The following is a 15,300-nucleotide window of genomic DNA, read 5'->3' on the forward strand; positions in this document are numbered from 1 at the left end:
AATTCAAATGCCTCTAGTCTCTGATTTTCTTTGGATTACAGTCGCAAATGGAGGCATTAAAGTTGCAAGTGGTAGCATTTTGAAAGAATGTGATAAACACCATAGAATTTAAGAAATATATCATAGCAAAACATGAAGGTGGTGTCCATGTTGATCTTGCTACCACACTGTGTCTTTGTAAACAAGCCATCACATCTTCGATAAAGGTAAAAGTAACCTTCTTTATTCATTCATCATTTATATGCATTTAAAACTATAAAAATGTGTTTTGTGTTAAAGGGGACCTATTGTGCTTTTCCGACCTATAAATGTAGTTAGAATGTTCTATTCTCGTCTTAAATGATGCCAATGTTTCAGATAATGAGGTTTGCACAAATCAGTCCTGAAAGAAATTCGCGGGATGGCTCAAAACGCTCGGTTTCAAAAGGTTTGGTAAATCTGCCCCTTTATAATGTCACAGAGGGGTGGACGAGAGAGTGAAGCAAGAGAAAAATATTGTAATCTGTCAACGGCATTCCGCACGAGATGTGTTTCTGTAAACATGAATGTGAAATATCCGTCAAACTGTTGCTGGAGACAGACGCAGTGCGCTTTCGCCAGAAGAGGTGCATTAATTTCGGACACACTGTGTGTCCACGCCACATCCAGCTTTTGAGCTCCACCGCACCAACAGCGCCTCTGACAAAGTGTGTCCCAGAATGAACGCTCTTCCTCGGGCAGGCAAGGCTGCCACACATTCAGCTTTTCTTGAGCTCCACCGCGCTAGTGGTGCTACGTGACCACTCTGAGTTCATACATGGTAAGTGAGGGGTCTCCAGCCAGTAGATCATGAGCTGCCAGGCGCTCCTAAACACATTTCAATAAGCTCTCCAAAGACTTAATTTATTCATGTTAGAAAGTGGGGTTTGTTTGTAGTTAGAAAGCACCTTGGGCGTGTGACCAATCACAGTGGAGTGGGCGTGCCATGGGTGGTTTTGGCAGGAAGCTCAAATGCAAGGAAATGCATCTAGAATAGGTGTGCAAAATCTAAAAGGTTTTCTGTGCGGGTTATTTTGTGTAGCTACTCTATAAGAGTCCACAACTCAATAGGTCCCCTTTAACATTTTTGACATTTGTGTTTGTGGCGTAACTGTGTTAGATCTACAGAGTCAACCGCTGATGACATCATAGAAGGGTGACTTCTGCTTCCTGGTGCCATGTATTAGCAAGCTAAAAGGCTGCTAGCAATGAAGTTTTGTGATAAAAAGCCTTTCAAAGTTGAGTGTGCGCCATGCTTGGGTCAGTGTTTTCTGGTGACTCAACTTAGTGAGAAACCATGATTCAGATCAACTCTTTAGCTTCCTTTGTCGCTAATGAACAATGGCAACTAAAGCAACATGGAGAGTGGCCCTGGAAATTGAACTAATTGATGCGCTACATCACTTTATTGCAAATGTTGAGAGAGGCCTTAGGACTTGATTGGAAGGGCAACGGGTGTGGCTCGTCAGCAGGAAGGCAGAAAATGAATGTGACAATATGATTAAGGAAATTGTGTATGTAGAGTTATGTACAAGTTAGGGGTTAAATAGCTTTTAAGGCTCCAAGTGGGTGTAAACTCAATTGTCGTACCCACTTTGGGAACCTAGGATTGCAAGGAACACAAAATATTCACCTGTAGTTGATATTGCGACGTGAGCTGACATCCCAGCTCTGAATCGCATCCCACATCTTGTCCATCACCGTGTCTCTTAGTGGCTCGTCCATGGACCAAACTTCTGGTCCATCGAACATAATGTGGGAAAGCACGCCACATGCATTGTACGACACCTCGATCCCATCAGCCTTACTGTCCAGTAGATTACTGTTAAAACATGAGAACAGACAAGGATTTGCTGTGCTTAATGTGATGGTTTTTTAATTAATATGTGCAGGGAAGCATTTTCCATCTCTGACAATCAAAACAATAAAACAATCAAAAATATCACATAACTGTTCATTTTAGCAATGTTTTGCGGGGGTATGATGTGTCTGAAGCACATTAATGGTCGTGTTGCATGATGTTTTTACATATTTCCTTGCAGGACAAACTCCAGTTGTTTCTGGTATTAATGAAGTGCCAGCGAGACTGATTAGTCAACAGAAAATTTCAAAGAGCAGTAGTATACCTTTGACTCTGCTAGTTAAACAAAGCAGTTTTCTGTACCTGAAAACACAGATGAACTGTGGTGTGACCAGCTGTGGCCGTAGTGCCTTGACCTCAGCAACATTACCCAGAAGCCCCAGCATATTACGATGCAGCTCCTGCTTGTCTGGAAACTCCTGGAATTAAATTCCACAAAGACTGAGTCCTGAATCAATTAATAGAACATGTGGCTTGATGACAACATAGGTCAGAGTGTTGATATGGATTTAAATTAAGGATGGACAGGGGCCGCTGCGACGACACACTCACTTGCAGACACTCCAGAAAGAGACTCATTCCCCGACAGTTGAGAAACATCTGACAGTTGTCTGGCGTCTCATCAGTAATATTCCACAGAGCACTCCAAGAGAACTCCATCACCTGGTCGCACTGAGTGCAAACACACAGACAGCATTTCAACAAGAGCCCTATTTATTATTCCTTGCATTCCTAATTCATATCCATTTATGAATGTAAAACCTGTTAAAACAATAGATAAATTGTTACGCTTTTTCCAAATTTGTGACCTACAAATGTAGTTATAATGTTGTATTACTGTGTGAGACGATGCCAAAGTTTCAAATAATCAGGTTTGCGCATTTGGAAGTGAGTCCTGAAAGAAGTTTGGGATTGCTCTGAAAAACTCCCCCCGCTCTGCTGCACTGCTCTGATTTCACAGTTTTAGCACAGAGCTAACGTTAATGACTTCCAGGAAATATTTGCTCAGGTTTGAATTTGCCTAAAGAGGCAAATGTCAGGGAAGTGGTTGGAGTTGCAGATTCCACGTGAAAATATGGGACTTTGTGAACATGGGCGAACCTGGACTATCCGCCAAACTGTTGCTGAAGCCTGATGTCTTTCCGATGTTACTTGGTCATGTTGAAGACTCAGGGCAGGGCACATATAGACAAACAACTATTCACACACACATTCATACCTATGGACAATTTGGAGTCTGCAATTAACCTAACATGCATGTTTTGGTAATGTGGAAATATGGAAACCGGAGTACCCGGAGAAAACCCACGCACGTATGGGTAGAACATGCAAACTCCACACAGAGATGCCCAGTGGAGATTCGACTTAATGTCTTCCCAATCTCCGATCTTGGCCACAGAGCGGCCCGCAATTTAATTTATCAGTGTCCTAACCGTGTTTATTTTGTGTAGGTAAGAAGTTGTCTGTGTAGCATTATAGAGTGTGCACACAGGGAGCGGGGTGCAAATTATAAGCTTGCCGATGTCTGGCGTTGCTAATAGCCTTTTCCATCACAATTGGTGGATCTAACAGTTTTTTTTAAACACGCATAGTCCTGCAAAAAATGTTAAATGAACAAATTTACACTACCAATGTTGTGTCAAGATTGTCTGCACTCAATAAACGCGGACCTACGTTACCACTCTTCATAGAGTACATTTCATATACGGTAAGTAGGGATGAGGTGGATACTCGTTATAAACTGATCCCAGATGGATAATGCATTTTTGCCGGATACAAGTATGAAACAAGTACATTTCATCATTATCCGTATTTGCGTTTAAAAGAAATACTCATTATGTATTCAATCTTGAATACAGTACACAGTGCATTTGGGAAGTTGAAACAGCGATTGTCACAATGCCTCCAATTTATTAGGATTTCTTCAGCCTGCCACTATTTTGGATTTGTATCTAAAGTTACTTGGTAAACTTGTTCTGTAACACTCAACAACTCAATTGCGGTAGCGTGACCGCTTTTTTCCCTTGAAAAGTGTTTTGTCTTACTCCATGAAGTCATCATAAAACAGGTGCGCTACCTACAAAGTAATAATAAAATAATAATTTTCAGTTAGCAGTATACGGACAGTGGCAAAGGCAACATGCATTGACTGGCCACAACATTGCCACAACTTGCACAGCATTACAAGAGCGGCATCAAGCATTCCTCCCTTCTCAATATGTTGCAGTATGCACCTTGCAATCTTAAACTTGTTTCATGACATACACGGCGCATATTTTTTTTCCAAGAGGGAACGATCGTGCATCCGTCACTATCTGCGTTTTTTTTTTCTGATGATGGTTTGTCTGGTGATATAAACAAACTGCTTGTCGCACTCCAAAATACAGCCAACAAGGCTGACAGATTATTATTATGTTTATTACCATCTTTGCATGACACCAACTTCTCACAGATCATTAAAAATAATTAAAGACTAAAGTCTCAAGGATGACTTACACACAACACAGTACATATATAGCTGAATAATAAACAATACATATCGCAACTTCTGATCAATCCAAGTCAATTTCAGACTTAAAAGAATGTTCAGAATGTTAACCGGCCATGCCCGGTTAAATCACACCTACATCTGGTTATGCCCCGCCCCTTACGAGTATGGATACGGATACAAATAATTTAGATGAGAATATACAGATACAGGTAATCACTAACGGTAAGTCTGGGTTCTCCAGCCAGTAGCTCATGAGCTACCATGAGCTCCTTGCCACAGCTCTCCAAAGGGTTTATACATTTATTATTACTCTATACAGCTGGAATAGGTGGATTTTCTGGAAGATCTCGAAAGCTCTCTGTTTGGATTATCATGTGTTGCTGCTTTATAGGAGTCCATAACTCAATACATAAGGGCCGAAAAAAAGAGTAATAGGTCCCCTTTAATGATAAATGCTAATGCTTAAGTCCTGTGCCTTCAGCAAGGAGCCTGGTGAGAAAGAGTCCAAGCAAGATCTTACTTTGAGAGGTAAAACCATGAGTAACACTCATTGCTGTAATAAATCCCCTGCTTTGGTGGTTACATGTGAATGAAAAACATTTATTTTGGTTAAGATTAGTTAGAGATTAGATTGGTTTTTGACATTCTTGGGTGGTTTTAGATATCAAGCCCCATGAATAACATGGATGTACTACATCTGTAAAGAGGAGTGGTCCTGAGAGATACAGAGTGCTGGTGAGCAACAAGACACTTTTGACCCCCGTGCTTACCCACAAGGGTTTCATTTTTGCTCGAGGATACAAATTATTTATCCATTCATTCCGTTTCTACACTGCCTGTCCTAATGAGGGTGAGTCACAGGTGTTGAGTCTATACCACCAAATAATGGAGACCAAATAAAAAACATGGCTTGTGCATGTCATAGGCAAGGGGTGAACTTATAATTACAGTAATCATTCCCTTATTGGAGATGACATAAATGCTCGCTTAGACAAAATATTTGCAACTAAATGCAATGTATTACATTATTTTCTAGACCTCTGCTGAAAGGACTGAAAAGAAAATATTAAATGTGTTTGAGAATGAGATGACACTGCATTGTAGACTAGGCTTGTCTGTAGTTGATGCTAACACCTGTGAATTCCATGATTGTCGATACTTATTTGATACCATGATAAAAATAAAAAACAAAACCCATGGATTTTTACATTCACTACTTTACTGATAACTACTTAATAATTACATCAATAGCAATTTTACTCCGATGACCTATTTTTGTTGTCATCATTATATTTGTCAAAACAAATGTACCTTTGTACCAAGCATTAAATTGAGCAAGAAAGTGAAGAAACAAGGGTGGTCTAATCATTATAATCATGACTGTATAATTGAACCGCATCCGCCTTGAATGTGAGGTATGTCCACATATGAATCAATACAGCTCACAGAGGGAAAAGTTTAATTCATATTTGATTCTGACAATTCCTAATCCCTTTGCTTATTTATTTTGCGTTGGTTACATGATCCTCAGATTCTGATATGAGTGCATTGTCTTCAAAAATGATAAATCTCTGTATTGTACAGAGCTCTTAAAAAAAAAAAAAAATTAAATGAAAACTCACCATCCGGTCCTGCAGCTTCTTCTGTATTAAGTTCAGCATTGTCTGAAAATGAAGGTCAAGAATTAATGGAAATAAATTGTTAGGAAGAACAATTATCAGTAAATTGTAGTGGTGTCTCGAGACACATTATTACAGCATTACAGCACTCTAGACATTAAATGACACCCCTATAGTTGGCGCTACACACGCATTACCCAATATAGTGGACATAATGAAAAAATGCCACATAAATAAGACTTAGTGCCTAGTGACCAGTGTAGAATACTCCATATCGTCACGTCTTTGAATGCCTTATGTATTATTTATGTAATTATCTGCTTCAAAACATGTCACAAAACATGTTTTTGGGGGGAATATATATATATATATATATATATATATATAGTACATACATATATACATATATGAATCTAAACATGGGGGGGGGGGGCAACATTTAGATGTAATCTTGATGTTACCTTCACGAATCCCATCTTTCCAACAGCTTCCTTGTGGTGGTTGTCAACCTGGCAAACTAAAGCGTTGCAGAGATGCACAGCAATTCTCTGGATGGATTCATCCTGCCTTGCTGGCTCCAGGATTTTCAGAAGCAGCTGGTTTACCCGACTATACTGAAACTCCAGCTCTTCTGGAATGCTGAAGTTACACAAAGTTAAGCAGCAGTTCCTTTGGACCTAGTGTAGAGACAGTGGAGGGGGAAGGAAAAATAATTATAGCGTCTACATTTGTTTATTAATTAGATGCAATTGGGTTGGCTGTTGTAGTACATCGAGCCGCCCACTATCATAATCACACAATAGACCTTGTCACACAGCAAAATGTAATTTAGTCTCTGCAGCTTTTGTACACAGCTAATAAACATGGCAAAGCCAATACAGCGTGTAATAAACAACATTATTTGCAGGGTGCTCTATAAGCAATAAAGGTGAAGAGCACACTTACAGTGACCTCCTGGTACTGCTCCATTCCATTTAACACCACCTGAATGACCTCTCGGCGAAGTCGCACACTTTGGTCACTGCGGTATTCCGTGTTGGTCAGGTAGAAGAGAGCAGCGCTGCCTGTCACCTGGATGCTCTTGTCGTATTTATGGCACTTCAATGCAGCTATGACGAGCTGAAACAAGAAAGATCATCCCTGGGAGGTCGCATCAAAAACATATGGTTTGATTGCATTGTTTCTTCTGATAAGCCATACTTGCAATGCTCGGAGCAGCTGGCTGCAGTGTTGTATCCTGGCAATGTCAAACAGCTGATTGATGGCTCTGTGAGCCAACTCAGGGCGAAACTCTGTGTAAGCTTCAATAGCATTCAGGACCTGATCTTCATTCTTTGATCCAGTCACCTGAAAGGCACCATAGTATATGAAACTAAAGCTGTACCATTAACATGACAGAACACGTAAAGCATAATCTCTACTATCCTTGTCATACCTGGACGAATATACTGTATACAGCTGCAATAAGACAACTGTGTGGCAATTTTACCAGAGAAATGTGGTTTACAACAAAGGAAGATGAGCTATCTATAGAAGAGGGATTTACAAAGTGTCAAAGAAAGCAACAACAGCAAAAATGGAAAAAGTTAAATTTTAAAATAAAGTGAAAACATTAAGAGGGAAAAAGATGTATTCTCAAGAGAGAGAAAAATCATAAAATTATACTAGAATAAATAATAAATAATGTCATATTAGCAGCATTGATTTGGAATATTAAAAAAATAACGTTTTTTTAAGTTTTAATGCTATTCAAACAAACAAAACAAAATAAAGGTGCCATTTGGGGAAAACTGGGTTGGGGAAAGTCAAAATAATATTCATAATTTTCACAATATTATAAAAAGAAATTTACAAAGATTATTTAAGAATACATTTGAAATATATGGCAAATATTTTTTTGAAGAAAAAATGGGGAAAAAGAAAGTTGATACTAATAATATACTTTTTCACCTATATCACACAATGCTGAGATGCAGTTTTTTTTCTTCTGATTATTCGGCATGTGGCCCTCGCTGGTAAAAGTTGGACACCCTTACTGTAGACCCTCGTATTAACATAATAATTGGCACGGATAAATGAGGCTTGCATCGGTACAAGCAGCCAGTGAAAACCTAAGCCAAACATATCATGTGATGTACTTGCTGTAGCAAGCCCTAATGGGAAATGCCAAAGGAATACTTCAGTGACTCTAAAAAAAGTGAGACACTAAGAGCCTCCCCGTGTGAGCAAAAGTAATGGAACATGTGACTGATGTGTTTTTTGTTACTCAGGTGTGTCCTATTACATTGTTTATTCAGTTGATAATTATAGTCATAAATGTCTAGACCCAGTTTCAGAGTGGGTCAGGTTTTGATTGTCGACTACATTTAGAGGTGAAAACAACATTAAATCATCTCCAATCAGCAGTACCTTATAAGCAGGGATGTGCGTCACATTACAAAGGGTCGTGTCGTATAAACCCAAAAATTGCAGGGGCCTCTTGAGCTCTTGAAAAGGGTAGATGCTGCTCTTGCATGGCTCATTGCTGGAGATGACAAAATGCTGTCAAATATTGCTTCGTTTTTAGCTCCATTGTACACAATGCTTCGTGTCATTTAACTACCTGGGCCGACCCATAGCTTCTTCCAAATGTGGAACAGTGCAGTTGTCAAGCATGATGTGACCTGAGATGTCCAGTGAAGTGAGATTGACCAGTCTCTGTACGATAGCTGTCAATATCTTCCTGCTCATCTTAAACTTAGAGGTCCTCCTGCTCTCACGTGAGATGTCAAGATGCCTGAGGAATGCAGGTTCATTAGTAATTCTGCAAGGTATTACCTAACAGTTTGGTTATCACAATTCGGTTTCAACAGTCTGTTTAACCAATCTATGACACAAAGTTGTGTAACAGTAAAATAATAAAAATAAAAAAAGATAGATAAATAATGGCAGCACACACAAGCACAAGTTTCATTTGAAAAAACTCTTCATGTTAACAATGCACAAGCGGTAAAAAATGAATGAATGAATGTGTGCGCCGAGGACAAAACAGGCACGTTGGCAGGTCTTCAGTCTGCCTCCTGGGCACTGCTGCGGAGATGCTTTTGAGCAATGTTTTCAAGAAAGGAATGACAAAGTGACAAGTGAATGCCCCATTGGGGTTTCAAATAATATTTCAAAATGTAAAATGCCAGAATTTACCTGAGATTGACAAGTTCCTCCACTGTACTGACCAACTCCTCTGAAAGATCCACATTGTAGAGAACAAGAGATGCCAGTCTGTCTTTCCACTGAGTTAGAAAAGCTGTTCCCAGTAACTGTACATTAGACAGATCTAGCGAGCTGAGTGATTTCAAGGGTCTCAGCAGGGTTTCAGCATCCACCTCGTCCGGTAGGCCGCCCAGGTTGAGCAACCGCAGGCGGTTGAAGCCCTGAAAGTTAAAGTCCGTCTCCAATGCTTGCCGGGAAACAGGGCTCTCCTCCTCCTCATCCTCCGTATCTTCATTGCAAGCAAGTGGGGCACCGCCCTTCCTGTAGAAAATGTGGCTGCAGCCAAAGAGACAAAGAGAGACCAGCGTCTCGCGGAAACAGGTCAGTGTTTTCAAGCTGCGGGATGAGAGACTGTTGCAGTAGGTGAGGTGAAGCTCAATCAGGTCCTGGAAAAACAACACAAAAGTTTCATGAAGGAACATCATAACCTTGCATTTATACCAAGCCAAGTAAATTCTCAAGATTTTTTTCATCTCCAAAAATAGGCCCTTCTTTCTGTAGAAATCACACCTCCTTCACCCTAGGTCAGTCATCATATACATACAGGTGATAATACATGTACCACTCTTTTAAAAAGGCCCAATATTTTTCTACATGTTTATGTCTGTACGATTGACTCAATGATTTTCTTTAAGCATTGACATTTTGCACTTTATTCAGCGGCCCTTGAAAGCACCATAGTTGTGTGCTGTGACTGTGATTCCATCTGATATCATCTTAAATCAAGGCTGTCCAAGGTTTTTACACCGACAGTCAAAGGATGTGTGTGTTGGTGTTGTCTTGTGGTACAAAGTCAGCAAAAGACAAAGCTTAGTGCTATTATTAGCTCTATGTGTCAGCATTTCACTTTCTCTCTTTGCACTTTCATTCCCCCCCCTCCCCATTTTGGGGTGGTTTTGTTTGCAGTTTTATTACAATTTATGTACTGAAGGCCACAAATGGCCCCCAGGCCACACTTTGAACACCTCTGTCCTACGTAATCATTCATTAATGGTGGGCACCCGTACCAGGCTTCTCCAAGCTTCTTTCAACCTTTTTTCAACCTTTTTTCTCCTTCAACTTATTTCAACCAAAACAGATAGAATGCCGATATACTAACTTATTTTTGCAGCGCCAAGAGTCTGTTGCTCCCTTTCTTTTTCTCTGAGCTGCTCCTGTGGGTACCTGCCTACCTGATATTAGTAAGATGCCTTCATGAATGGCTGCACAGTGAATGAGTGGTAAGCGCGCAGGCCACAAAGCTAGGAGACCCAGTCCTTTGACATTGACAGTGTTACTAATAATAAATAATTAGTTCCAGATTTTAATTTGTCTTCTGCTTCTTTGTATTATCATTTCATATTTTGGGTAATAAATATGACAAATTTATGTTCATGTACAGTATTATATCCTGTGTATATTAATGGTCTTATTTTGTATATCGTTTTTTCTCAGTCCCAAATATCGGTATCAGCATCGGCCCCAGAAATCCCATATTAGTCGGGCAGGTATCATATATATCATGTATCATGTATAAATATCATGTGACAGACTACGTTGAAAGCATCATACTGTATGTCACAGCGTGTATTGACGGCTCAAAATGGATCAGTGGCTGCCATTGGTTAACTTAACCACCAAGCTATTGAACAATGTCCCTGTCGCAGTGTCCTGTTGTTGCTTCTGTTCACAAGTTATCCCTTCCTAATGAAGATGCATGACCAGCATATTTACTTTTAAAGGCAACCTTCAGACAACCATATAGGTGCACCCCGCCTCTTGCCCCAAAATAGCTGGGGCAGGCTCCAGCATATCCGCGACCCTAGTGAGGATAAGCGGCATAGAAAATGGATGGATAATTTTCCAAAACTTACAGCTTTATTTTGTTTTGTTGGTTTATCATAATTGCTGGGGTAGGCTCCAGCATACCTCCTCTTCATAGACTCTTGTACATTTTCTTTTCCTAATTATGACTTTATTTTCAAAACAGAACTGTTTCCGCAACCTAATTTTACAAAGATATTTTTTTTACCATTTCAACTTTATGCTCCTACAATAACATCATTGTCCTCATGGTATTACAATTATTCTTGTAAAACTAGTTTTTCGAGTTAATTACAATGTAATATGTTCTTGTAAAATTCCTGAAGATTTTTCCATTTTTACTACTTTTAATGTTGTTATTGGCCTGTGGTGCTGTCAGGTCAATTCCAAGGTCCTTTGACTGCCAGGGTGCCCAAGAAATAGGTAATCACCAATCGAATTAGGAATTAATTAATGAAGGCATGGGGCAATGTGATTTTTTTTTCCATGGGACCCAGAATTCCTGGCTGCACCTCTGCTACTGGCTATATGATATGAAAAAGGAACCATAAAATACACATCACTTTAGACAAAAAATTTTTTGACTTAATTTCTGAAGAGGACATACAGTCCCTGACAAAAGTCTTGTCGCTTATCCAAGTTGTAGGAACAACAAATAATAACTTGACTTGTAGTTGCTCAATTGGAATCAGAAATGACTTATATGAAAGGCAAAGCCCTCTAGATTATGCTTTTTATATCAAAATAAAGTTTTGTACCATTCATTGAGTTTTATCATTTAATTAGGACATAAAGGTCAGATTTTGCTTGGACAAAAGTCTTGTCGCATACAAAAAAATGTAAAAATAATACATATACTTAATTTTGAATACACAAATATGCTACAATAATATCAGAACATAAAGTCATTGTACCTTGGAAAAAAGAATTAATATTGTGTATGGCTTCCATGAGCTTGGAGGACTGCATCCATACATCTTGGCAATGACTCAAATAACTTATTGATGAAGTCATCTGGAATGGCCAAGAAAGCAGTCTTGCAGGACTCCCAGAGTTCATCATTGCCAAGTCATTGCCAAGACGTATGGATGCAGTCCTCCAAGCTCATGGAAGCCAAATATATATTATTAATTCTTTTTTCCAAGGTACAATGACTTTATGTTCTGATGTTATTGTAGCATATTTGTGTATTCAAAATTAAGTATATGTATTATTTCGACATTTTTTTGTATGCGACAAGACTTTTGTCCAAGCAAAATCTGACCTTTATGTCCTAATTAAATGATAAAACTCAATGAATGGTATAAAACTTTATTTTGATATAAAAAGCATAATCTAGAGGGCTTTGCCTTTCATATAAGTCATTTCTGATTCCAATTGAGCAACTACAAGTCAAGTTATTATTTGTTGTTCCTACAACTTGGATAAGCGACAAGACTTTTGTCAGGGACTGTATATCACTTTTGAAACTTACAGAGGACTAGATGCCTTCTTTAAGGAGACTTTGGATGTTAGGGTACATTGGTGGAGCAGTAGCAGGACTCATCCGATTAATTCAATTATTTTAGGGTTTGTTAGCTTAGCCTTGTGACTGCCACACGCATACTGATGTATACTGTCCACATGGCTGCGTGAACTGATGATCACACCGTGAGCCTCCAAAACTCACCATACTCCGTCAAGTGTTTGTTCTTCAAATGGTGTACTAAATTAAAGCTTTTTAACGTGCTTCCCTCGCAAGATAGTGGCATGTGTTGGTAGTTAGAGTCTACACGGCAGACATGATTGTTTTTGTTTTGGTACACCTGCGCAATGTGAGGGAAAATGGGATGTTTTGCAATCACGCAATACTGATAGGTGATCGATCAATCGGCGCATCCTGACATGGCAGTTCTATGGGAGACACTGAAAATGGATCTTCGCTTCCTTAGAAATCCTCCTACCTGTTTTCTTATGGCTTCCAAGTCTCTGTCAGACACAAAATCTTCCTTCAGCTGTACCCTGGTCAGTCTGGTGCTGCGAGGGTCTGCAAAGAGCTGAAAAAAGCTCTCCTTTGGTTCAAAGTTGCTGTCTGTGTGGACCAGCTCCATGTACCTGTTGAAACAAGCCAAGCACGGCACATGGAACGACGCACTAAACCCATAAGTGAGAATGTGGCAAGTACTTAATAACATACATGTTCACCAGCTTGTCACAAATTTCACTGGGAAGAAAGATGTCAGAGCGCAGACAGAGCTTGTTCCTCAAACCCTGGTAGCACATGGTCTTTTTGAGGTTCTTCAAGCAGAATACTGTTGCCAGCGTCATGAGGCTGTCAGGGTTGTCTCCCACCTTGGCTGCCATGTTCGCCTCTTCCTTGGCAGCTCAGATCCACCTGAAAAGACAAGGACTAGTGTTTTGGGGTTTTTTTTTTTAGGTTTAACTGCACTTTTACCCAACTTTATCTTCCATCACTCTTTAAAGTTGATACAACTTTATCTATTTTCCCACATTTAATTAATTGGGGTCTGTATTTTTTCATTACTGGGCCACTTGACATGACAACAATAAATTCAACTGACAAGCAGACATTTGCTTGATGAAATCCTGCATGATGCATGACGTGCTGTGAAATGCATGTTCATAGAAACAATGCTGCTGTCAAATCCAAACTTTATGCACACGGCAATCCAGAGAAACGCTACAATGCAATTTTAGACACTGTACAAACCACCACATTGGCACACTTGCTGGCAGTGGGCTACTTTACAACTTGTTCAAATATTACAGTTTAATATTATGCAAAAAGATTTCTGCTGAAGCTAAATGCATGGATAAATACCACTCGGTTGTTAGCAGTATAGCAATGAGTCCTGAGACAAGCTAGTTAGCGACAATTTCCCAAAATAACACCAACACTAAATAGCCAGACAGCACCAAGCAGCGAATGTTGATCTACTTGTTCGCAATTACCCCGTAATAGCTGCGAGTACAAGTTGTTATTGGAAGTTGGGCTTCCAATAGCCGGTACCAGCAGTGTGTTCAGGTTAGCTTTGGAGCTAGCGATGACTTTCCCCGCAGTGTTAGCCAACTTAGCCGCTGTGGCTAACGCTAGCTACACATCAGTGTGGAAACACACAAGCTACATTGTGATGTCACCGAGGCATCATGTACGCTCTACCTTTGCTTTAGCCAAGGCTTTGTGTCTTCAGAACAGCGATAATTGGACTTATTATCACCAGTCGTTGCTCATCTGATATTCCTTGTCGTCCGATGTCAACAAACAAACTCCTCCTACTTCTACTACAAGTCGTTCCTCTGCCTCTTTCTTCCTCTTCCTCTGCTTTCCATGGCCACTAAACTCCTGGAGTGACAGCTTCTGATTTTGAGGAAACTCAGCCGTGTAGGTACAGTATGTCTGTTTTATGAAAAATATATATATTTAAAAACATATACAGCAATCCCTCGTTTATCGCCGTTAATTGGAGTGCTAGACCTGACCTGTAAGTCAATTTTCGTGAAGTAGGATTCCTTATTTATAATGGAATATTTTCATAGTTAGACCACAGAAAACCTGTTTACGACCTTGTAAATACAGGTTTTTCATATTTTCGGACGTGTAATAATGCCCCTATAGTCGCCTTTACGCTGGTATCCAGTGGACACAAGACAAAATTAGCCATTTAAGACATAAATAGGACTCACATACTATGTGCTATGATTGAAGATTTTAACATTAAAATATACAAAAATATGACTGCATACAACCTGAGTTCAATCCCACCCTCGGCCATCCCTGTGTGGAGTTTGCATGTTCTCCCCGTGCATGCGTGGGTTTTCTCCGGGTACTCCGGTTTCCTCCCACATTCCAAAAACATGCTAGGTTAATTGGCGACTCCAACTTGTCCATAGGTATGAATGTGAGTGTGAATGGTTGTTTGTCTATATGTGCCCTGTGATTGGCTGGCGACCAGTCCAGGGTGTACCCCGCCTCTGGCCCGAAGACAGCTGGGATAGGCTCCAGCACCCCCGCGACCCTCGTGAGGATAAGCAGTAGAAAATGAATGAATGAATGACTACATACTACTGATTTCATTTCTACTAAGTTACTCTTCTGCACTCTGTGTGTATGCAAGCAGCCCCGCCTCCACCCACTGAGACAAAAGGGTTCACTCCGTTCATGTTGTTGTTCTATGTAACAAAGAGCAACGCAGAGTTAACGCTCTTCCTGTTTGGGGGCGGAAGATGAGGAAAAAAGACATCCATGCATATGGCAATAT

The 15,300-nt window shown here is 40.0% G+C and overlaps 1 protein-coding gene across 1 annotated transcript in view; it reads right to left on the reverse strand.

Annotated features, from left to right (window-relative positions):
• The window catches only part of zer1 (zyg-11 related, cell cycle regulator), a 24,001-nt gene extending 9,605 nt beyond the window's left edge, over positions 1-14,396 (reverse strand). Inside the window, exons 1-13 of the mRNA XM_058056628.1 lie at positions 14,202-14,396; positions 13,218-13,415; positions 12,985-13,135; positions 9,170-9,624; positions 8,592-8,765; positions 8,399-8,513; positions 7,190-7,336; positions 6,935-7,108; positions 6,451-6,666; positions 5,993-6,034; positions 2,432-2,551; positions 2,183-2,298; positions 1,652-1,840 (exon numbers count right to left, since the gene is read on the reverse strand). Coding sequence (XP_057912611.1) covers positions 1,652-1,840; positions 2,183-2,298; positions 2,432-2,551; positions 5,993-6,034; positions 6,451-6,666; positions 6,935-7,108; positions 7,190-7,336; positions 8,399-8,513; positions 8,592-8,765; positions 9,170-9,624; positions 12,985-13,135; positions 13,218-13,384 — 2,066 coding nt within the window. The 5' untranslated portion in view covers positions 13,385-13,415; positions 14,202-14,396. The remainder of the gene's footprint in view (positions 1-1,651; positions 1,841-2,182; positions 2,299-2,431; positions 2,552-5,992; positions 6,035-6,450; positions 6,667-6,934; positions 7,109-7,189; positions 7,337-8,398; positions 8,514-8,591; positions 8,766-9,169; positions 9,625-12,984; positions 13,136-13,217; positions 13,416-14,201) is intronic.
• Positions 14,397-15,300: the final 904 nt, after the last annotated feature.

The sequence above is a fragment of the Doryrhamphus excisus genome, chromosome 2 (genome assembly GCF_030265055.1).
Source record: "Doryrhamphus excisus isolate RoL2022-K1 chromosome 2, RoL_Dexc_1.0, whole genome shotgun sequence".
NCBI classification, from domain to species: Eukaryota; Metazoa; Chordata; class Actinopteri; order Syngnathiformes; family Syngnathidae; genus Doryrhamphus; species Doryrhamphus excisus.